The sequence below is a fragment of the Tetranychus urticae genome, chromosome 3 (assembly GCF_039701765.1).
Source record: "Tetranychus urticae isolate SD_2017Ah chromosome 3, NJAU_TeUrti_SD_1.0, whole genome shotgun sequence".
NCBI classification, from domain to species: domain Eukaryota; kingdom Metazoa; phylum Arthropoda; class Arachnida; order Trombidiformes; family Tetranychidae; genus Tetranychus; species Tetranychus urticae.
In genome coordinates this window covers 19,238,968-19,262,168 of record NC_142960.1, presented here as the reverse complement: position 1 = coordinate 19,262,168, position 23,201 = coordinate 19,238,968, and the positions used below count along the sequence as shown (strand labels likewise).

Here is a 23,201-nt window from a genome sequence, read left to right as displayed (position 1 = left end):
GCGATTAACAACAATATAATATTCAATGCAATTCAATCAAATAATAAAAATGAAAATTTATTCTGTCTATCATTTCAAAAGAGTTTACAAGATTTTTTATAGTAAAATATTGTAAGTGCATAAGCATTGAATTACAATCGACATTAAAACTGAAATCGTCTTTGTGTGATGAAAATATCTATTTATGAAGCAAATTATTGAAAACACTTTGAATATCAATATAAAATATGAAAATCAACCACCAAAATGATTAATTTCATTAAATACTCAAGATTTAAATTTGCATTGGACTAATATTTTCGGACAAATAGTTCAGAAATTATATTTTAACGAGTCTTCGAATTATCAGATCAGAAAATTGACTATTGAGGTGATCCAGAATACCATAAGATCTTGGTCATAACGATGAGGTCAAATGTATAATTTAGAAGTTCAAATGTTTAAAATAGATTGCAATCAAATTCCGATGTCTTTATTAAATTATAATCAGAATTTTGTTCGCCATAATTTTCCTTCTATTTTATTGAAAGAAAAAGACTAGTGGATGAGTGCCACATGTTCTAGTTACAAATCTTGCAGTTAGATGACACTAGCTCAAAAATTACAGAAAAATTAATTTCAAACTATTGATTGTAAGCAAAAATTTGATTTTAATTACATATTAAAGGCACATATGGTTTTTTCGGTTATTACATGTTTGAGGGTTATTTTAAACATTTAAAGATTTTTGGAAGCAAATGCGGTAACGAAAACTACATAAAACTTTTTAAGGTCATTTATATTTATATACTTATAATAAGTTAGATATTCATTGATAATATTGATTCTTCACCCATTCTCCGACAGTCTGTTGAGCAAAAGTGATTCCTGAAGTTCGGTGCCTGGCAAAGCTTTTCATCTCGCTTGATGGTAAGAAGTTGTAACGTTTAAACCAACCAATCCATGCATCCGGATCTGCAGTGGCTGGTTCAGGATTTATACTGTTATCAGGACCAACCAGTTGTCTTTCTGGATTCCCAGATTTTGCGATGGCGTAGGCAATAAAAAGCCCATTTTTCAATATATCCGTGTGTACTGGGCAATCAAGCTTTTTGGCATTGTAATATCTTGGCAGCTGCATAAAGGTCCCGACAATATTAATCAACAAATTAATGGAGGGATTTAGCTTGACAGAATAAGGAGATTTTGTAACAATACCAAAGTCTAAAATGTAGGGCATGTATGAATCAATCTTGTCAATTTCTTGATTCGGACGAGTTAAATTGGAGTACTCCTTGACCAAAGTTTTGGTCAATAACCATCGATTGATGCAGGCAGAACCTCCGAAAAATTTTTCTTCGATGTGACGGGTTATAAGAAGAGCTGTACATCCATTATATCTTGAATCGAGTGTTCCTAAACCTAGAGAAGTTATTTCTGTATTGACAAATTTATCCACAAACATATCTACCGCTGCACAAATTTTTTGAAAGTTTTTGTCATTGCTTAAGACCATACCATGAACTTTATCAAAATTTGGGAAAGGAGTTCCTCCAGAGAAACGGGCATAAAGAATTTTCAGTTCATCCATAAGCTTATTCTTGCTTCCATTACACCTTGCCAACCTAAATGACCCTAGTGCCAGTAGGGCAACTGCCATTGGAGGAGTAGGGTTAATCTTAGCATCAAACTGTATTTGTGGCAAATCAAATACTACAGTGACTAAATCCATGGGTTTCATTGTTTGCCCTGCTCGTCCAATAGTTATTCCAAACGATGTCCATTCTGCAGACAGGCGATTACCGTTGAGGGTTTCCAAAAATTTGTAAAGAAACAAATTTACCAAATCGGGTGAGATGGGCCGGGAGTCATTGAAACCAGACATTACTTTCGCTTTCAGATTATCTAGTTCATATGAACCTTGAGGCAATCTGAGCACTGGTTTAGCGGGTGGGTTTCCGATACCTTCAGAAGGATACTGACCGGGCTTTGCTGCGCCAATGGATCCATATCTACTGACAACTATTGTTCCATCTCTGCGTTTCAAAACATACTCACGCGGTGTATCCATTGCGTCTAAATTCTCTATTTACTGTTAGATGTATGATCTTTGGCCAAGTAATATTTAGATTTGAGTGAACACCGTAGAATATTTAGTTGCGTCGCCAATCTAATCGATGTATATTAACTAATCAACAAAAGAAAGATAAACAATTTAAATTGAAATATATAATAATAGATAAATACGCTCCACACGATTTTCTGGGTGAAATAGGGTTCAACTTGAATCCCTCTGGTGTTAAAGGGTTACTTTAGGCACTCATTTTACATATTGCATCACTTTTGATCTTTTGGTCCTCGTCTGACTATTTCAAAGAACTTTGCTTTGAATGAAAATATCTATTTGTGAAGCAAATTGTTGAAAAAACTTTTAATATCAATATAGAAATTGAAAATTAATCACCGAGATGATTAATTTCATTAAATACTCAAGATTTAAATTTGGATTGGACTAATATTTTTGGACAAATAGTTCAGAAATTATATTTCAACGAATCTTCAAATTATGAGATCAGAAAATTGACTATCGAGGTGATCCAGAATACCATAAGATCATATGGTCATAACTATGAGGTCAAATGTATCATGTAGAAGTTAAAATGTTTAAAATAGATTGTAATCAAATTCCGATTTCTTTATTAAATTATAATCAGAATTTTGTTCGCCATAATTTTCCCTCTATTTCAATCGGAGGTGACATCTATCGACTTTCAATAGACATTTAGTAGATTCTCATTCATTGTCAGAGAAATTTTATATGTTTTTTCTTAATCAGGTTTGCTCTGATTGTAGTTTGTCATATGTAATTTTGATATGCAATGCAAGATAAATTTTACTGGTTCCTGATGACCACTTCGTTTCCAACTGTACACCAGTTATAATTCGCTGTTTACTGTACCAATCAAAAGGTTAGTATTATTTCCATTGTCTATGTTTTACAGATGATTTATTTTTGCCTAGGCTGTTATTAGTAATAATTGATAATAAAGTTCCTTTCGTTCGTTGTTTCTTAAGGAAGAGGAAGCTTATGAGGAAGAAAAAACTTGGAAGATTGACAGAGCCAGAAATTTAATTACTCAAAATCAAGGTAAAGGCGAGAAATTCGCAGATTAATGAATATCTTCAGATTAGTCTAGATCAATAAAGTATAAGGGTTAGAAGAGGTTTCATCAAGAGGTTTCCAACAAATAAGAAAAAAGACAGGCAATGAATTCATCCTGATTAGTCTTGAAATTATCTTGTGTTCTACTTTCGACAAGATAAACAATTTTTCTCAGCTCAACTTTTTACATGCATCAACTAATGATGAATCCTGTTTAAATCGTACTCTGCTCTATGTTGCTGACAGTAAGTTTCTATCATCACAGTCTCTTATCAGTTTCCAGTACACACTCAATTCACATGTAATTAACAGTGATGTTTATCTTTTTAAAATTTTTACATCTTGAAGCATCAATGATGAATCATTATTGTCTGTATTATTGTAAAATATTGTTAGCAACTCGCAAATAGTGAAGCATCTTTTCCGGTTCAATGGAAACACATTCCCCAATTTAGATATTAAATTGATTTTATTAGGCTATTCGGGTATTTTTTAAGAAATATTAGTTGATGAAACATGAAAAACGGAAAAAAAGGTGCATCACTAGCTCAGCCACGAAAGAAAGCTGCCAAACTAAGGCGGTGAGCTGTTAAATTTTTGACTCGACTGAGCTGCTCACCATATGACTACCTCAATTGAATAGCTTCGGGTTCCGGAGATAACAATGTTTTAGTCTGTTACCTTTCTTTCAAAATACAATAGTTAATTTGAGTATTACCATCTTTTGCATATTGGAAACCTTCATTGTAATTTGAATACACAATTTTTGCAGTGAATAAGCTTTTAACCTTATCTTTCCTTGTTAATTCTTCTTGTTTTGTTGATGACATGCCCACCGCCTCATAACCCATCTCTTCATCTTTCTCTTTGAAAATGGTAAAACATTTGTATCATCTATATTTATTTTATTGAAAATCATTTCCATCTCCATGTATCCACCTTTAAAAAAATTAGATTATTCAATCGGATAATGTTTTACATTTTCTGTTCGGTAAGAATTAATCCAAGCGTTTTCTTTTCAACCAATATATGCTCAACCAAACATTTGTTGTGAAGTGATGTGTTTTCCGAGCATGATGATACATGTAAAAAACCAGACAATGTTAAATGCTGTTTTTAGCATAGTTAATAGTTATTTGGTTATTGTTCAAACTCATCATCTAGTTTAAATGATCATTCTTATCTAATCTGTTATTTACTGTTCGGTGATGTGATAAAAGATGATTTATTACTCATTTTGGCAACTCGTAACTTAAAATATTGAAATGTTATTTAACACAATTTTTTCTTTCATTCTATGTGCATGAAGATGTATTCATCTTTTTCTTCTGGCCATTCAAGTAACAATGCCTGTCCGTAAAGAAGAGGCCCACCGAGCTTTGGAACTTTTAGAGGAATACCATTCGAAGTTACTATCTCCTCGTGACAAACAATTAAGGAATGCGCTTGAAAGAGTTTTAAGAATCTTCAAATCTCGTCTGTTTCAAGCATTGCTTGATATTCAAGAATTCTATGAACTTACCCTTCTAAATGACGATAAAAGTGTTCAACAAAAGACCGCGGAAACTTTACAGATAGCTTCAAAATGGGAGAGTAGCCCACTTATTGCTCCACCAATTGATGAAGTCGACCTTGCTCAGCCACTACCTCATTCCAGGTCAGTACCTAACCGAGCGGATGTGGGTGGACAGCAAACAAAATACTCTAGAGGCTATCAAAGTGATGAGGATGTCAGCTCGTCTGATTATAGAGGACCATTGCCCTCGATAGACAACTTTAATTTCAACATTGTCTCTAGTTTAGATGCAATTTCTCGTATCGAGAGACAAGTAGCTGAAGAACAACTTTCCGAGGAAGTGACCAATTTACGATCAATACCTGGTCAAGGTAACCAGATAAATTCAGATTCTCGTATACAAAACTCACCGGCTCATCGAGGTTATCACGAGACTAACAATTTTTACTCGGATTCTTCTGGAGTTTCTCATTCAATTCATTCACATTTATCTTACCCTCATGATCCTAATCAAGTAAGTTTGACTCATTTTGATAATAAACGATCAGTTTGTTAGCAATATCTTATTTATTCTATTTACTAGATTAACTTTATCTAATCTTTCATGTTCATATAAATTATTTATCCTTTATAACTTCAGGGTCGACCTAGTCCATCGAAAAATCATCCAACAAGATCTATTGATGATATTACTAATTCAGTGATCAACCTCAAATGTGAATCTACAAATCATCCAATCTGGGAATATGAAGAAATAACTTTAGAGAGAGGCAATGCAGGTCTTGGTTTTTCAATAGCAGGAGGTATAGGACCGTAAGTAGTTTTCACTTTCAGATGATTTCTTTCCATCAATTTTTAACAATTTGCTTACCATGAAAAACCTTTCCTTTCTATCTTTTCATCTCAACAATTTCTTAATGCTTTTTGTAAAATATTTAATCTTAATATCAGAGTAACTGGAAATGAAAATTTACCCGTTAATACTGATACAAACATTTATGTAACCAAAATAATCTCTGGTGGTGCAGCAGCATTAGATGGACGGTTACAAGTTGATGATATTATACTTAAAGTAAATGACATAGATTTGATAAACTGTCCTCATCCGGCTGCCGTTGAAGCTTTGAAAGAAGCTGGAAATAGAGTGAGACTTGTTGTTAAAAGGCGCAAAGATGTTGTCATTGAATTACTTAAGGGTGACAAAGGACTTGGTTTTAGCATTGCCGGAGGGATTGGGAATCAACACATTCCAGGTGATAATGGAATTTATGTTACCAAAATTATGGAATACGGAGCAGCTCATCTTGATGGTAGATTACAAGTCGGTGATAGACTTATTGCTGTCAATAATAAAAATCTAGAAAATATTACTCATGAAGAAGCTGTTGCTACACTTAAATCAACCGCTGATCGAGTTGTATTAACTGTTTTGAAAGGAAATGTGAGGCCAACACTAAATGATCCAACCGTTTATCAATCTTATTCCAATCGTAGCCATTCACCTAACCCAGTAAAACCAATCTGTACTCTTCCATCAACATCTACATGTCTTACCTCATGTCCAATAACCACTGGTTTCCCTCAGAAGGTAATTAAATCCATTTATTCCAAGATCAATCAAGCTAACATGTTCAAGGTTTAGGTTTTCTCTTGAGTTTAATTCATTTAAATTTGCCAACTTTTTTGTGTTTGAGTTAGAGAGAGCAAAATCCTCACTTGTTCAACCATTGTTTCTATTCAATCATCCATGAAATCCATTCATATTCTTTTCCTGATTTAAAATCTCTGGATCTTGTTCCTTTTGTTTTAAATTTCTCTCATCAACTTTGCATAATATCCTTCAGTGCATCCATTAATCACAGATTAACATAACAAACTTGCATAAAATTAAAAAGCAACCACTTGTCAAAACTCAACTTACCATTCATAACTTTAATGATCCAATGTGACCTAACTAACATTGGGTATTATGATAATAATTAAAAAGATACAAAGTTACATTGTTCACCAGAAAAAAGGTAGTCTGATCTTCAAAACAAAGTGCCCCTGACTAGAATCAATTATATGTTGAATTGTCCGGTTTTGGCCTAATACGGAGCCAGAGATTCGTGAAAATATTTTAAAAGTAACTTTGCATGTAGATCAGCTTAAGGAGAACCTGAATCTTTAAGAATTTCTTCTCTATGACAAAGGGTTGGCTACAAAACGTTCTCAAAGTTTCTGACTTTAATTACCGATTTCTTAGTAACTTTAAGTGATACAATAAAATGGATTCTGGTTTCAGATTTTAGATTATCTGTCTTTTGAACAAATCGATAATTGATTCTAGTCAGTGGCAATTTCCGACTTCCTCCTTTAATCTACCATAACATTTTAATGGACATTTTTTATGGAATCTTCTTTTGAGTCGTTAAAAGCAATACAAAAGCTTAAAATTGATATAAGCCTCATTCATATTTAAACATTAGTTTGAGTTTTAAGAATACCTTGACTCAAAAAGGTTTGCTTCATGCAATAAACCTATTTTAATCTAAATAAATAATCAAAATTTATTTTCTGAATACCAAAAGAGCCCAGGAACTGAAGAGGAATGGTGGAGACAAGGTGGTGTTATTAGAGAAGGACGAGAAACAGCGTTTGGTATGGTTCCAACTGGGTATAATATGGCTCCATCTCCATCTATTCCTGATTCGAATAAACCTATTGATTACAGCACTACTGGCCAGGTATGAGAATCGAAAATTTTATTCATTTGATTGATAACTCAGCTTTTTATTCCATTTTTTACTGGTTTTATTTACAGGAGATTATGAACGTTGTTGGTGGAAAATTGGATAAAGAAATTGATTATTCAACTCGTGAACCAAGAACCGTGGTATTAACTAAAAGCTCAACAGGTCTTGGCTTCAATATTGTTGGTGGTGAAGATGGAGAGGGTATTTTTATATCTTTCATACTTTCTGGTGGACCTGCTGATTTAAATGGCCAATTAAGACGCGGAGATCAAATATTATCTGTTAATGGTTTTGATTTGAGGCATGCTAATCATGAACAAGCAGCAGCAGCTCTCAAGGGAGCCGGTCAAACGGTTACTCTAGTCGTTCAGTACAGGCCTGAAGAATATAACCGATTCGAGGCGAAAATTCATGATATGAGAGAACATATTATTTTAAATGCTTCAGGAAGCCTGAAAACTTCAATCAAGCGATCCTTTTTTGTCCGTGCTCTTTTCGATTATGATCCTATGAAAGACTCTGGCTTGCCAAGTCGAGGATTACTTTTCCGTTTTGGTGATATACTTCATGTTATAAATGCTTCTGATGATGAATGGTGGCAAGCAAGACGAGCTTTACCAGACGGTCAAGAATCTGAATTAGGAATCATCCCTTCAAGAAAAAGGGTAGAAAAAAAAGAAAGAGCACGTTTGAAATACGTTAAGTTTCAAGAAAAATCGGGCTCTGATGGTAAAATGAGCACTATTGATAGGAAAAAGAAAAACTTTTCCTTTTCACGAAAATTTCCTTTCATGAAATCACGAGATACTGAAGATGAGAGTGATGAAAGAGACGATAGATCGCCAACTAAAGATCAAGTTGAATCTTTGGTGAGTTTTTATTGGCTTTAATTTTATTTAACAATGTAATTTAAAATTTTATTCCTCGTTTGTATTAATGTTTTTTTTTACACTTGTTTTATGTTCATTTTCAGTCGGAAGCTGATCCATCAAATGAAGTGGATAACCATAAAGAAGATAATGTACTTTCGTACGAATATGTTATTCAACAGGAAATTAATTATAGACGACCTGTCATCATACTGGGACCATTAAAAGATAGAATCAATGATGATCTTATTTCGGAATTTCCTGAAAGATTTCAATCTTGTGTACCTCACACCACCAGGCCTCCTCGTGATTACGAAATTGATGGACGAGATTATCATTTTGTTGCAAGTCGTGAACAAATGGAAAAAGATATTCAAAACCATTTATTCATTGAGGCCGGTCAATACAACGATAACCTTTATGGGACCTCTGTTGCCTCTGTCCGCTCAGTTGCTGAAGCTGGTAAACATTGTATCCTTGATGTTAGTGGAAGTGCAATTAAAAGACTACAGGCAGCCGGACTTCAACCCATAGCCATATTTATTAAACCCAGATCAATTTCTTCCTTAATGGATATGAATAAAAGGTTGGCCGAGGATGAAGCTAAAAAGCTTTATGAAAGAGCCATGAAGCTGGAACAAGAATTCGCTGAATATTTCACATCCATCATTTCTGGAGATACTCCTGAGGAGATCTATGCAAAAGTTAAATCTGCCATAAGTAAGTAAATGTGGTTAATCAGATGATCTTTGAAATTCAATTGCTAATCTTTTTCTATTTCTTTTCCACAGGTGTGAATGATTCATCTATTATTTGGGTACGACCTAGAGATCAAGGATTATAAATCTAATTAAAAATTTGAAAACTAAAAGTTTGATGATGGAAAGACAACTCGATCTTCCTCCAATATTTTGTCTCTATCTATTCACCAGCATCATAACTTTTCATTTTATGAAAAACATCTCACCTCAATATCGTGATTCATCACAAGCCCAACACACAAACTAAGAATTACAAACTTACCTAAAATACACATTCATAAAACGCTTGTTTCGAATGTTCAGCCAAAGAAATTTCGTGAACACATACTTCCTCTCTTCGGACAGCTTTCTCTATTTTTAGCTCTCCAACGTTCTGTCACGTTAATTATGTTTTTTTAACAAAAAGCGTAAAAGCAAGCAATCGAAAAACCTTTTTAAACAAGCTCACTACTGCTCACAAGAAACTTCATTAAAGATGCTCTGGATGTGCTTTCTTTTGATTCCAAATTTTACTTAAAATCATTGCTAATATTAATATTACAAATTCTTCACCCATTGCTCTGCTTTGCTTCTTTGTTCATCAGCTCTTCCATCATTCATTTTATTGATGTCATCTTCAGATTCAAAATCTATTCTGTCTTTAACTCTAACTCTTTGTCTTCACGTCACGTCATTTCATTTAAAATTGTTTCAAAAACCATGCTTTTATCTGTTGAATTCCTGAAGAAAAACAAATGAGATCAAAAACAATAATTACATACACTTACATAGAACAAGATTGTTTTTTCTCTCCAAATCACTAGTAAAACTATTTAATTTAACAACAATTAACCAATCTCATGATTTTTTAGTTTTCTAAATGTTAGTGAATGAGTGAGAGAGAAATAATAAATTGCAAATAAATGTATTCGTTAATGGACAAAAGCTTTAAATTTTTAAACCACACATTTGTGCAACAATTAAAACGGTTGTTTGAAGAGTTCATTATTTTTTTTAAATATTATCTAATGAGTATGAATCTTTCCGATTTCAACAGCGTGTCTGAGTTGAATTGAGTACTAAATCAAACTTTGATCAGTGAGCAATTGCTTCATTATTTTACCTTGAGTCCATTTAAAGATTTAACACTTCAGCTGATTAAATTAATGAACTGTAGTTGCAAGTTACGAAATGTCAGGACATCAAAAATCAAAAAAATTGCAATATGAGTCCCTGGACATGCGCGGTGTCTTTTCCTATTTTCTAATGTGAGTCTCAAATTGGTGGATCACTTTGAAGAAATGCCGAATGATAGGTGATACAATTTGTTTTTGTTAATTAGGTGTGTCCTAATTGTGGTTTACCCTCTTTAATCTTGAAATACTATGCAATTGACAATTTCAGTAACTTCTCATGACCACATCTTTTCGATTCGTGCTATGATAATTGCTTGCCTCTTTGATACCAATTCAAAGGTTTGTATTATTTTTACTTATCAATTTCTCAATGTAAATGTTATACTCTATGTTTGGTGAGTGTGTTATGTATGATGCTAGTTAAAGTTCCGTGTTTGCTTAGTTGTCTACCTATCTATCTGTCTGTTTCTGTCTTTTTTGGGTTGCCTCCTTGTTTTAGTTTCTTTCTTCCTCTTTTCTTCCTCTTTTTTATTATTAAAGCTCGTCCTTTAGATTTCTATTTTCTGTACTCATTCCTTTTTTTCAGTCAAAGTTCATTGAACAAGATGTCCCCCATCAGCTTCATTTTATAGATTTCACTGTCTTGGCCAATTTCTACTTTTACAGAGCTTATTTTTTAATGAACTTCAACAAATATTGAAGCTGTTGAAAGAAAAGGAAGAGCAGCAGAAAATTTAGTTGACTCGAAAATTTGGCTGCTCAAATTGATGATGAGGATGAGTATAATGATCAGTGACCGAAGAAACATCACCAGCTTAGAGTACAGATTAAGATAGTATTAAGGCTAGAAGAGGGATACATCAAGAGGCTGCTTTCCAAATAAAAAAACAGGTAATGGATTCGTCTTGACTTGTCTTGAAATAATTTCATGTTCTGATTTTGTAAAGATGAGTAATTTTTCTCTCAGTCAATGTCCCTTTACTCGCCGCATACATAATTTAATAAGCAACCCTGTTTAAATGTAGTGTAATTCACTGTCTGTTTATTGACAATGTTTTGTTTTTACCATGTCTCATTTCATTGCTACATGAAGATAACAAGTTATATGTATTTTTTTAGTGTTGTTCATCCAGCCCTATCACAGAAGAGTACCAAATCATAACTGTCTATCTTTATCCTCTTCTCCCCTTTAAACTGTTTGATTATCATTAAGCCTGTTCTAGAGTTCTCTTTATTCATTATAGTGAAATTGTGAATTTGAATATTTTTATGCCTTTTCATGCCTAGACCTGAAAGATAAAATAAATTCTATATTAATATGTAATTTCTTCCTATTCTATCATTTTTATCTTGTTTATTGTGGTATTTGTTATTTCCATGTTTCCATCACTATTGATCTATGTTTTCTAATACTTCACACCATCATCATCACTATCAGTTCCGTAGTATGTTATATAAACTAAAACCAGATGTATGTTCATCTTGACATTTATAAAATTATACTGTGATCTCCTATTTACATTATTTCTGTTTCAATCTTTAATTTATCTTGGTGTATTGTTTGCTCTAGTCTTTGGTGGTAAAAATCAAATTATCAAAAAAACTAACACTTTCTTCTATTTTTCTCTTATATTCAGGATTATGACGACTTATGATGAACACCCACAAATCGTAGAGGACAAAATCTGACTTTCAATTTATAAATAAAATATTTAGAGATAATATTCAGAAACCACAAAGTATTAAAAAGGATCAAAATTAGCATCAATCCGGAAAAGGTGTTGCATTGCAATTTGCCAATACAACTTGCAGCTTTAGGTGTGATCATCATTTTAACAAATTTAGCTGTGTGATAACAACTTTAAGTTCAAAAAGGACCCGGAGATCATCATTTTTTATTTGTCATTGATTCGTTTCATCTTTAAACTGTTTGGTTTTGCTGTTTCCATTGATATTGACTAAGTGCGTCGATTCGCCTGTATTCACCATTTTCAAACTTAAAATCAAATGACAATGAATATTAAAAAAGGCAAAGGCGGAGAAGAAGTTTATGTGATAGCGAAATACGATTACACTGCTCAAGGCTCTCAGGAATTGGACTTGAAGAAAAATGAAAAGCTTACACTTTTAGATGATACTAAAAATTGGTGGAAAGTGCTTAACTCTAAAAATCAAGCCGGATTTGTTCCATCAAATTATGTTAAAAAAGAAAAACCATCAATATTTGATAGTATACGAAAGAAAGTACGAAAACGTAGTGAGTCAAAAAGCAGTATTTCATCTCCAGTCTCATCCCCAGTAGCAAGCAGAACGGTTGATATCAATATAAATGGCTCACCGACCAGTGGATGTAATTTAAATCGATCTCCGGACTTAGAAGCCGCAATTTGTGCCAATCCAGTTACCTCATCATCTTCATCAAATCCATCTCAATCGATAGCATTGGTTAAATACAATTATGAAGCTCAACAATCAGATGAATTGTCTCTAGTCAAAGGAAGTCGTATTCATGTGCTGGAAAAATCGAGTGATGGTTGGTGGAAAGGAGAAATAGATAATGTCGTTGGTTGGTTTCCATCAAATTATGTTCTCGAAGAGCCTGCAGCTGCTGTACCAATTGTCAAAGAAAACAAACCAGAAGTCATCCTTAATGGCAGACACGGTAATGGTAGTGGAATAAACAGTAATAATGTCGGTGTCAACAGTGATGTTGGTGCTCCTGGTTGTTCAATGGTAAACAAGGTACCCGTAGATAATGGTCTCAATAGAAATCAACCAACAGTTGAATTCGAAGTGGTCATTGCACTTTACTCTTTCACCTCTCAAAATGAAGAAGAATTGAGTTTTCAACGTGGTGAAAGATTAGAAATAATTGACAAACCTTCTAATGATCCAGATTGGTGGATGGCAAGAAACGCTTCAGGTGATACTGGTTTGGTTCCTAAGAATTATGTTCAATTAATCAGTGACAAACAAGAAACTACCGTAAATGTGTCTAATAGCAATCAAATGGTCTCTGGAGTCGCTAAAGACTTGGCAAAACTGTTGCTCTCAGAGACTGCGAAATCATCAGGACCTGTGAGTGGCCCGTACAAAAACGGAGGAGCTCATAATGACCTGCAAGCAAAACCATGGTACTTTGGATCAATTTCAAGAAGTATTTGTGACCAAATGCTTAATGAAAGTGCTACTGATGGTGATTTTCTTATTCGAGATAGTGAGACAAATGTAAGTTCAAACAAGCTTGAAAATAATTCAGAATAATTATCCAATTATCATAACTATTTTATCTTTCTTTTCAGTTTGGCGATTTTTCAGTGTCTCTTAAAGCTCCCGGCAGAAATAAACATTTCCGTGTACATTTTGACAGTGGTGTATATTGCATTGGTCAGAGAAGGTTTAACTCGCTCGATGAACTGATTGAACATTATAAAAAGGCGCCCATCTATACTACGCCAAAAGGACAAAAGATGTATTTAATCAAACCCTTTTCACCAGCCAATTAAAATCAAGTCAACGTTATCAATAAGAGAAATGGATGGATTGAAACTTGTCTCCATGTTTTAGCAATCAATCAAGATTTATCATCTCCATATTCATTGATGTGCATAATTTACTTCACCTAACTTTGCACTTCATACTTCTAATATGATCTAATCCTTCGCTCCTCTAACTTCCTTTCAACCTTTCCTTCTTATAGCCAAAAAAAGTTTCTACTTCAAGTTAGCCCTACTTCAATCTCCTCCTTTCATTTTGATATGGAAACGTATGAGCAGAAAAAGAATATGAGAAGAATTATTTAATGTTAAAACAAACAAACCAGATCTATACTAGTTTCCAATCAATATCAATACATCTCAATGTTCATCTTATCATGACCCAACACTCAATTTAAATTTGCCATTCTCTTATAATCCTTGACCTTAAACCTTGACTTTCATTCTGCTCCTAAATAATTGTGTTTCCATACTCAATTATGTTTTCTATGACCGAATTGATTGCCGAAATCAGGAAAAAATCTAACTACTTTGAGGTATAGACAAAAAATTGGAGCAATCGAAGATTTTTCAATCAAGTCAAATCCTGACCTTTTCATTTAATTTATTTGATTAGATATTCTAACTAATTTAATGAGATAGCATAACAAAAAACGAGTCAATAACAAAAATAAAACCTTTTATATTGATTTTAATAAACTTTCACCCAACCCTTTTCCCACCAATCCAACAATCAAAATACAGAAATACCTCTTGAGACGAAAAAATTTAGAAACTCAATCATATTACAATGATTAAAACAAAAAACAAACAAACAAAACATTGTAACTTATCAATACTCATAATTTCAATGAAAGGTTTCTGTTGAGAAAGATAAAATGATGCAAGATTCACCATAGTTATTATTGATTCAACAAAATTTTCGCCATATTTCTTCACTCTTCCATTTCGTACTGTAAAATTCATTGTATTAATACAATAACTGTTGTAATCACAATCATCATCGTCATCTTAATAACTGCTTCTTGTTAACAAACTGTAGGAAAAACCGTCAACTTGCCACCAACCCAAGTGTATGGATGACCACAAAACAAAAGAATCAAGAACTCATTAGTCTAATCAGGGCTGCCCCAGCATAATTAATTAACTAATTGAATGCTACCCAGTCTCTCCTTCATTTTGCCAATCTTATGTTTTACATGATTTCTAACATTAATTTTGTTTTCCCTTTTCAACCTGTTTGAACTGCAAATCACAATTTTCATTATCAAAAAGTCAGAGAGAAATACTTTACGAAATTAATGATCCAAGCTCTAATTGTTTTCTTCTTCTGCTTTCGTTTGATATTATTTCTATTATTATTATTATTATTATGATTTATTATGTTTATTATTATTGCTATATGAATAATACCATGAGCTGATCAACCTACTTTTTGTTTCCAATTTCAATTCATTTATACTTTTATTTGTACTTTTAAATTTTATTCTATCATATTTTCGTTAAACCCAGATTTGAAATATGATCGAGCAAATCTCAATGAATACAATCAAGCTTGCAGATATTCTGTCTTTTTCAAATACACTCATTTTATATCGACCACTGAACACCAAGCAATTTAGAAAACAAGATTTCTTCCAAAAAACAGTTTAGTTGCTGGTTCTCAAATTACTAGGCAAATAAAAAATATTAAAATCATGATTATCTTGCCATCGAGAGATGAGCTTATGAAAGTTTCTGTGTGTCCATAATTTTTACACCCATCATTTGCCATCAAGTTAGAGCTATTGTTTAATAGAGTTAATCTTCATTCTTCCAGTTCCAAGTCTTGATTGTTCATCGGTCGAAATTTTGTGAGAACGAGCCTTAAAATCCTGATAAGTGCTGAATCCATTTGATACTTGTAATGTCAAATTGAGAGAAAAAATAAAAGACTAGACTAGAAGGATTTTTAATTTTTTTTTATGGCCGATTGAATGTCAAGATTGATTTCGCGAAAAATAGTCAGAATCTAATCAGAGATCAAGCTGCGTTCGTGCGAAAATTCAACGAAAAGCTGTAGTAAAAAAACCTCAATTCGAATTAAAAACATCGCAAAGGAGAAAAGTTTGGTAGTTCGCTTTGATGGCGTAAATTGTGATTTATTGAAACTGAACTTCACAAGTTTTTCTCATTGACATTGCTCAAAACAATATATCAATAAAAAATCAATTGACAATAAACTGTTGCAAATTGTTATATACCTAGAATTGAAACTTGGAGCATAAATTTGACAACTAAAATATATATTGCAACCTAATATCGTCAGTTGACTAAAATGAAATGCTGTGTTCTGCCATAAAGACATCGTATTTCTGGGTATTCTGAATAACATCTAACAGAATATATTGCAAGAGTAGTGACCATCAATGAGGCATCAACTGATAGTAAACAGGATTTTCCCAAGTTAAAAGGAAATGGTCTCAAGATGAGCCAAAGTTCATTCTAATGATAATTTTTTCTTGGATGTGTCTTTTGTTTATCATGTAATGTTTTGAGCGTGTAAAGATTTTACTTTTTATGGGAAAATCTTAAGCTTTTTTTAATAATTCTAAAGGCACTAAGAATATAAATTACAAAACAATTAGAATCGACCTTTGAAAACATAAAATTTCTCATAGTTTTCGTACAAAATTTTGAAAAATTCTCTTCCAGATTCGTCAAGACGGCAATGGATCATATCATAAATGCTCTTCCAATCTTGATTAGATTTGATCACATTAAATAACCTATAGATACATAGGGTTAAATTTTGTTTAACCAATGGGTGGACATTAAATTTATGATTCAGGTGTATATAACATGTGATCAAATGAGGAGCAAAAGGTGTAAAATCATCAGCAAAATCGTTTGTTAGCTGCGAGATTAATTTGTTGAAATTAGCTGATCCATCAACTACACATGATTGATCTGTTTTACTGTAGGCAGTGAAAATAGAGTGGTCAGAAATTTGAATCAAGGTAATCAAATAATTTTGCAGCAAATCTTTTATAAGAACCATGCTTGTAGTTGCCATGCTATTGTAATTAAGAAGAAACTGATGAACAATTGATTGACCAGATATCAAGACCTTGGAGTACATAGCAGGTAATTTGATCAACCGTTGAAGTGGTAAACACGAGCAAACTTGTAAACAATAATATAATCTTGGTGAAGTTAACAGGTCCCTTCCAACACGTAGAATATCCTGAATTAAATCACAACAAGCTGAAATTAAATGAGCATTTATCGAATCGCAAGTGCTTTGTCCCAAAATCAGCTCATTTATTGAATGAAGAAGCTCATCGAGACTAGAAGCAATAAACTGGTACAATTGATTATCTTTAGCATCCTTTTTGGTCCATTGTCTATCAAACAGCCCTTTCAATGCATGGATAGCTATTATTTTCTTTGACTCTAATGTCTCACATTTCAGAATTTTTAAGCAATAGTTCAAATGCCCATCGAGATCACCGGATTTTTTTGCTAAATTTTCAAAAACACGCTTTGACATTACTGGTATTGCTCTTAAACATATAGAAATATTTCCCTGGTTCATGAATTCGTCAATATTTACATCGGTTTCCTCATTGATTTCAGGATAATCTGGAAACAAGAAAGACCATAAAGGACGATCTTCATCAAATATCGATAACGTATCCAATCTGTTAGACTTTTTACATAGAAAGGTCAATAGAACAACATCAGATTTAAAGTTGATTGAATCCATATCATAAAGTGAAAATTTGGATAATGACTTCGAGCATAATGAAGTAAACTGTCGGAGCAAATCAGCGTTTCCTTCATTTGAAGCTGAACTTTTTTTTGAAAAATATTCCATGATAACCATCAAAGTACTGTTGATTTCTTTTGGGGTAAACTTTTCCTTCTTCGATTTATTCAATGAAACCAGTAAATCTTTAACAAGCAGTTGAGATAAGAGTGGGTCTGAATCCATTGATATTTCTAATAAAATTGTGCTCAAACACAATTTGGTACGCGGTTTAGCACACTTAACATAATCGTAAATAGATTTCAAGATAGAGATTTCTGCCTTATCATTATAGTCTGAGAAATACTTCTTGATGATAGCATTGATGAATCTACCATAGCATTCATGAACGGAGTCTTTAGAACAAATATTTTGAAAAAGTTTCGAAAAGAAATCGGATGCGGGATAAATTTGAAAAAACCAGAAATAATGTTGGCTTTGTAGAATAGAAATCAGATAATTGGCGGATAATTCACCAATATCAGAATCAAAGTCCGATGAAAACAGCAGTGAAATCAGCAATACTGAACATTTTAACTGTGATTCGCCTTGTAGATGCTCAAGTGGTAAATAATCAAGAATTTTAAATGCTTTGTGTGTTGTCTCTGGAATTCTGATTGCTTCCTTTTCCTGGAATGTATTTTCTATATAATTTTTTAAATCTTCTTTTTCTCCATCATTGAGTATCTCGGATGAATCGGGAAAAAATCTTTGCTCACATAAGTAACTGTAAAGTCTACCGAAATTGTGCTCACTGGGAAAGGCGGATGCAAATTGCTCAATAGTTGAATTTAACATTGATACAACAAACACAGATTTTTCACATCCTTTCTCGATGGTGGAAGTTAGTGAGTAACTAATGCTTTCTTCGTGATGCACCACTCTTTTAACAATTGCTCTGGTTAGCATAAACATCTGAGAATCTGGTACAAAAGAAGAGAATCTCCAAAGATCAAGTGAATCAAGCAATTTAGGCTCTTTATCAATCCTCGACAAAATACGACTCACAGTAGATAGCACATTTTTCGAGCATAATTTTTGTACCTCTGGATCGTCCTCAATATGGATTGCTTTGGCCAAGATTGATAATTTTTGAATTAACAACTGGAAAATGATTTCGGTAAGCGAAGAATCAGTTGAAATAATTTCAACAACGATTGGTTTCCATATACTAGCATCATAGTAATCATGTAACGGCTGTAAATCGTACCATGCAGCTTTAGAAAATTGTAAGTTGGGCTTTTCTTTAGCATAGAAATACGAAAGAAGGATCAAATTTCCCCACGAATAACACAGCCTTAAAATCATGGTGAGTTGATCATGACTCTGAATATCGGTAAATGGAACATTTAATATCACATCTCGCGTAGTCTCTATACACCACTTTTCTTGTGGTAAAATCATTTTCGGTACTAAATCATCACAAACTCGTACATGTGAAAGAAAACAAATAAATAGTTCCAATATAACTGGTGAATTGACGATAGTCTCCTGCAGAAATAGCTTCCAGGTTTGAATTGTTTGTAATGGTGGTGCTTTGATGATCACTGCACCGTAGATTAATTTAAATTCTTGAGGCAGGTAAACAGTACCAAACGAAGAGTTGACTGGACGGCAGCAATTAAATAGCCATGAGTGAAATTTATCAATTTGACGACGATTAGTAAAGTAGTTCAACTGATTTTTCAACATGCCACTCACTGAACATTCATCATAATCGGACTTCTGAAGCCATTGAGTGACGAAATCTTCATCAGGTATGAGTTCCATGATGATAACACGAAAATAAATTGCTTAAAATATTTCTCAATTGAACAAGTTAAAACATCAGATGTTTGAATATTGAGAAGTTCAAGAAAAACGTGTGTTTATCACATGTTTTCAAGCTCGGAAAATAGCCATTGAAAACAACCATCGATAGCTGAAATTCAAAGTCTATGTTGATATAGATTCTTATTGTAAGAATTTTTTACTGAACAATTTTAAGATTCCTACTTGATTGTCAATTAAAATGGCCTTTTTAATACAAACCCATGAGTGATGATTGATGCTAACAATCTAATTTTAATCATAATTTATCTTTATAATGACTATCATGGTTTTATTACATCTGCTTAATAGACTTTGCTTTCTTTATTTCATTCACATTAGATTAAAGTTGAGAAATTGATCGATAAAAGCTTGAAATTTTTTAATTTTTGATTTAAATAGTTCAGCGTGTTAAGCTAGTTAGTTAAAATATGCAACCAAATTATCCCTGAATCAGTAATCATGCAATTGATTTCATAACAATGTGATTTTTTGCATTGCTATAAAGCAAGAGTAATTTCTGACTGATATTGCATTATCTATCATTGTAAGATCTATAGCTCTTGTTTATGGTTATTTTTAAGAATCTTAATTAAGATCATTATTTCTAATCGTATTTAATCGGTGACCATGTTAATATTTACCTCTTTTAAATAGTAGCGCCTAAAGATTTAAAGTTGGTTGCGAAGACAGCGCCCTATGAAACCGGCTTGAAGCTTAAAAGGTTCTATTTGAAGCAAAACAATTAACTTACCAAGAGGTTTCTATTTTATCAACACTTACTAACTTTAATCTGTTTAATCAATCGGGCTTCAATGAATCATCCCTGTACTACATTGCTTATCTCAACTTTATGAGGATTTCTTACTGGTCAAACCGGTGATTAACTTTCTACTTTCGATCTATAATACATCAGACATTTAAAAGCCTCTCTTTTAAGGACGTTTACATTATTTTTAAGCTGGAGAGCGAACCAAACAAACAATAACTTCAACTATAAACATTTGTAATATTACTCAACGCTTCTAAAGAATCAACACAACTGAGCTTAAATTGGTAAATCGGTAAATTTATTCATCGGTTTAGTTGGTAAATCCGCTTAATTTCAAAAATCTATCAGTCATTGGCTCATCTCTCCTGTGATACATTGACATCAACCTTTTTACACCATTTTTAGTTCCTATGCTTTTCGGATCATCTGTTTCTGTTAATTTTTAATTTCTCTTTGGTATGTCGACGATTTTAATCGTCAATTAGAATAGACTTTTTTGTGAAAGACATGGAAAACAATTGCTATGATCTTGATACTCGAAAATTGCTCTCATTGGAGGGTCAAAAATGGTCTCTCATTGATTTTGGGATTGACGAGGATTCCTCCTCAAGTAAGTACCAAATTAAATTTAAAATTTCCGTTGCAATTGCCCTTGACCTTGACCCTTCGTCCTTAAACTTAACCTTGATTTAATCATGTTTTCTGTCATAGATGATATTGAAGACAGTAAAAGCGATTCATCTTCTACAATAATACCAACCACAAATGGGATTAATTACAGTTCGTTTGGAGTTAGTGATACCATGAAACTGAAAGAAGAAGGTAAGATGATTTTATTTTTAAAAATCAATTTTAATGATGAATATCTATTCAAAAACTAATTTTTTTCATGTACTTATCTTTCAATAGACATGTATTTATTTGGACTTTGCCCAGCCTATGATCCTTTCTTCCTGGCAGTTTGTGAATATTGCGGTCAAGTGATTAAACCGCAAGCCTTGGCAAAGCATATCGAATTAAGACATAGGTTCTCTATAGATTCCAATAATGGTAAAACTGTAAACTCAACAAATGACCTATTGGAAGACGGATATAATGCTCAATCCTCAGTTTTACTTACTGGTAATAAAAGTATTTCTAACAGGGTAGGCTCGAATGGTGATGCTAATCGACTCGGTGATAGTATAAATTCCTTAGCGGGTAGATCATCCTTATTTTCTAGTGATAACAAAAGTGATAGTATTAAAAATATACTATTAGAAGCAATACCGTCAGGACCTGGGCCTGGATCATCATCATCTTCACCTCTTTCCTTTGGTCAGCCCAATAACAACATCAACCCAATTAACAATAGTATTGTTGCTCACTTGAAGTCCTCAGTATCTTTACCCAATCAAAGTGGAACCAATTCCCCATTCAATAACATAGCTGCATTAGGTTCAAATTCATCAGCTGCTTCATCTCCTAATTCGTCCAACTCGTCCCAAACACAGGGTTCTGGTAATTTATTAAACAACAATCGATACTCTTCACAACAATCAAGTTCTAACAAGACTGACACAGGAGCTATGGGACCCGTTATTGGTAACACTATCGGAAATAACAAATCTAAGTCCACTAACAATACCTTGCCTAAGAAGGCATCCATACGAGGCAAGCTATTGCCTTGTAAAGACCGTGAATATGACCCGGATAAACATTGTGGTGTGAAAATTGGTGATATGGACAAACCGTGTACTCGAAGTTTAACATGCAAAACACATTCTTTAACTCTTCGAAGATCTGTTTTGGATAGATCCAAGAATTTCGACGACCTTTTGGCTGAACACAGAGCTTCAAAAGAAGCACTCCTAAGAGCTGCAGGAATCGAGGTGAAACCAACAAAACAACAATTAAAGCAAAGAGAGCTTGAGGCGAAACGTCAACTGATACAACAACAACAGCAGCAGCAGCAACAACAACAGCAACAGAAACAACAGAAACAGCAACAACAACAGTTGAAGCAGCAGAAAAATCAGCCACCATTAGCACAGCAAAAGGTTGACCAGCAGAACTCACATATAAATCAACATCATCTTCGTAATCATCCTCAGGAACTGTTTATGCCAGCTCCAGCGACTCTACAATCCAAGGAGTTCAAACCAATTGGATCGCCTTCTAATCAAAATTTAATAGCTGAAAAAAAGAAAAACTCAACTGTTCCTAATCGACAATTGAACGAAAGTGTCGAATGTAAATCAGAACCTAAAAGCTCAATACCATCAACATCAACACCACCAACACTACCAGCAACTTATTCAAATCATTCGGAGAAAACAAATTTCATTGAGGCCGATGGTTGCCTTTATTTGCCTAATCCTCCTAAACCTATGGCCTTGTGTAACTTTAATGCTCGCCAGATATCCATTGAACCTCTCAACTGTGATCAGGATGATAGTCCTTGTAACCTTTCATCGCGTCTCTTTAACCGTAAAAGAGACTTAACTTATTCTGCACTGACGATTTTTAGGACTCAATCAAAGACCGATGGTAGACCCAACAATCAAAAACTCTTATCTCTACTGAATGCAAACTAACTGTGTTTTGTTTTTTCTTTTCTTTTTTGTTTACTTGTATGTGTGTAAATGATATGTACATACAATTATTTATGTGTGCATTGTAGCCAATTTTTCTCACTCTCCTTTTGATTATCGTCTACTGTATGTGTTAATCAACTCTTTCGTTTTGTAAAATCAAGGTTGAAACCTTTTGTAAAACTTTCAAGTCACAACAGAATCGATATTTATGAACTTTTTCAATAACAATAGCTGTCAAGCAATTGAAAATTTTTGTTTACATAAATTTGGTTCATGATTGGGTAAAATGTTGAAATGGTGCGAGAAATAGTCAAATGAAATCATAAGGGTTACAAGATTGGATACTGAGGCAGGGTTAGCAGATTTTGACACGATGACGATAAAATTAGAGATAATTATTGTTAACTTTTGGGTTTCGGTTAAAATTGTATTGAAAGTGAAACAAAATGGAAGTGAAACAAAATTGTTTTGACTTGTCTTCAGGTTAAATGGATAAATTTAAAATTAAAAAATCAATCGACTGGTTTTTGTTAGTTTTCATTGCGGGTTAAGTCTTGAAGAAAGTTACAATTCTAATTATGATGGCTAAAATCAGTAGACAGTAAAACTTATTCCATCA

The 23,201-nt window shown here is 33.2% G+C and overlaps 5 protein-coding genes across 10 annotated transcripts; 3 read left to right on the top strand and 2 right to left on the bottom strand.

Annotated features, from left to right (window-relative positions):
* Positions 1-808: 808 nt before the first annotated feature.
* LOC149093559 (uncharacterized) lies at positions 809-2,050 on the bottom strand. Its single transcript, XM_089269369.1, has one exon. It carries the CDS (start codon positions 2,048-2,050, stop codon positions 809-811), a length of 1,242 nt encoding a protein of 413 aa, XP_089125495.1.
* A 702-nt stretch (positions 2,051-2,752) lies between these two features.
* dlg1 (MAGUK family member discs large 1) lies at positions 2,753-9,850 on the top strand. 3 transcript variants are annotated; one of them, XM_015930295.3, is made up of 8 exons: positions 2,753-2,948; positions 4,452-5,172; positions 5,299-5,471; positions 5,610-6,246; positions 7,229-7,384; positions 7,462-8,262; positions 8,367-8,982; positions 9,054-9,850. In XM_015930295.3, exons 2-8 carry the CDS (start codon positions 4,489-4,491, stop codon positions 9,104-9,106), a joined length of 3,120 nt encoding a protein of 1,039 aa, XP_015785781.1. In that variant the 5' UTR covers positions 2,753-2,948; positions 4,452-4,488; the 3' UTR covers positions 9,107-9,850. The 3 variants fall into 3 exon arrangements, with proteins under 3 accessions (XP_015785781.1, XP_015785782.1, XP_015785780.1); XM_015930296.3 differs by lacking the exon at positions 2,753-2,948 and adding an exon at positions 3,787-4,018; XM_015930294.3 differs by lacking the exon at positions 2,753-2,948 and adding an exon at positions 3,787-4,133.
* A 452-nt stretch (positions 9,851-10,302) lies between these two features.
* dock (SH2/SH3 adaptor protein dock) lies at positions 10,303-15,066 on the top strand. Of its 3 annotated transcripts, none has more exons than XM_015930297.2 (3): positions 10,303-10,477; positions 11,776-13,366; positions 13,441-15,066. In XM_015930297.2, exons 2-3 carry the CDS (start codon positions 12,146-12,148, stop codon positions 13,642-13,644), a joined length of 1,425 nt encoding a protein of 474 aa, XP_015785783.1. In that variant the 5' UTR covers positions 10,303-10,477; positions 11,776-12,145; the 3' UTR covers positions 13,645-15,066. The 3 variants fall into 3 exon arrangements, with proteins under 3 accessions (XP_015785783.1, XP_015785784.1, XP_089125744.1); XM_015930298.3 differs by lacking the exon at positions 10,303-10,477 and adding an exon at positions 10,617-11,609; XM_089269618.1 differs by lacking the exon at positions 10,303-10,477 and adding an exon at positions 10,680-11,029.
* A 1,123-nt stretch (positions 15,067-16,189) lies between these two features.
* Positions 16,190-19,432, bottom strand: LOC149093558 (uncharacterized). The gene has a single exon (XM_089269617.1). The coding sequence runs from the start codon at positions 19,193-19,195 to the stop codon at positions 16,259-16,261; it is 2,937 nt and encodes a 978-aa protein (XP_089125743.1). The 5' UTR covers positions 19,196-19,432; the 3' UTR covers positions 16,190-16,258.
* A 559-nt stretch (positions 19,433-19,991) lies between these two features.
* On the top strand, positions 19,992-22,831 carry LOC107363248 (uncharacterized). 2 transcript variants are annotated; one of them, XM_015930443.3, is made up of 4 exons: positions 19,992-20,616; positions 20,718-20,828; positions 20,916-21,151; positions 21,500-22,831. In XM_015930443.3, exons 1-4 carry the CDS (start codon positions 20,514-20,516, stop codon positions 22,580-22,582), a joined length of 1,533 nt encoding a protein of 510 aa, XP_015785929.1. In that variant the 5' UTR covers positions 19,992-20,513; the 3' UTR covers positions 22,583-22,831. The 2 variants fall into 2 exon arrangements, with proteins under 2 accessions (XP_015785929.1, XP_015785928.1); XM_015930442.3 differs by having other exon boundaries at positions 20,916-22,831.
* The last annotated feature ends 370 nt before the right edge of the window (positions 22,832-23,201 follow it).

Coding starts and splice junctions, on each gene's coding strand:
- dlg1 (XM_015930295.3), top strand. CDS start 4,489: ATGCCTGTCCGTAAAGAAGAGGCCCACCGAGCTTTGGAACTTTTAGAG. Junction 5,472..5,609: donor ATAGCAGGAGGTATAGGACC/GTAAGTAGTTTT, acceptor TCTTAATATCAG/AGTAACTGGAAATGAAAATT. Junction 6,247..7,228: donor CCACTGGTTTCCCTCAGAAG/GTAATTAAATCC, acceptor GAATACCAAAAG/AGCCCAGGAACTGAAGAGGA.
- dock (XM_015930297.2), top strand. CDS start 12,146: ATGACAATGAATATTAAAAAAGGCAAAGGCGGAGAAGAAGTTTATGTG. Junction 13,367..13,440: donor TTCGAGATAGTGAGACAAAT/GTAAGTTCAAAC, acceptor CTTTCTTTTCAG/TTTGGCGATTTTTCAGTGTC.
- LOC149093558 (XM_089269617.1), bottom strand. CDS start 19,195: ATGGAACTCATACCTGATGAAGATTTCGTCACTCAATGGCTTCAGAAG.
- LOC149093559 (XM_089269369.1), bottom strand. CDS start 2,050: ATGGATACACCGCGTGAGTATGTTTTGAAACGCAGAGATGGAACAATA.
- LOC107363248 (XM_015930442.3), top strand. CDS start 20,514: ATGGAAAACAATTGCTATGATCTTGATACTCGAAAATTGCTCTCATTG. Junction 20,617..20,717: donor TGACGAGGATTCCTCCTCAA/GTAAGTACCAAA, acceptor TTTCTGTCATAG/ATGATATTGAAGACAGTAAA. Junction 20,829..20,915: donor CATGAAACTGAAAGAAGAAG/GTAAGATGATTT, acceptor ATCTTTCAATAG/ACATGTATTTATTTGGACTT.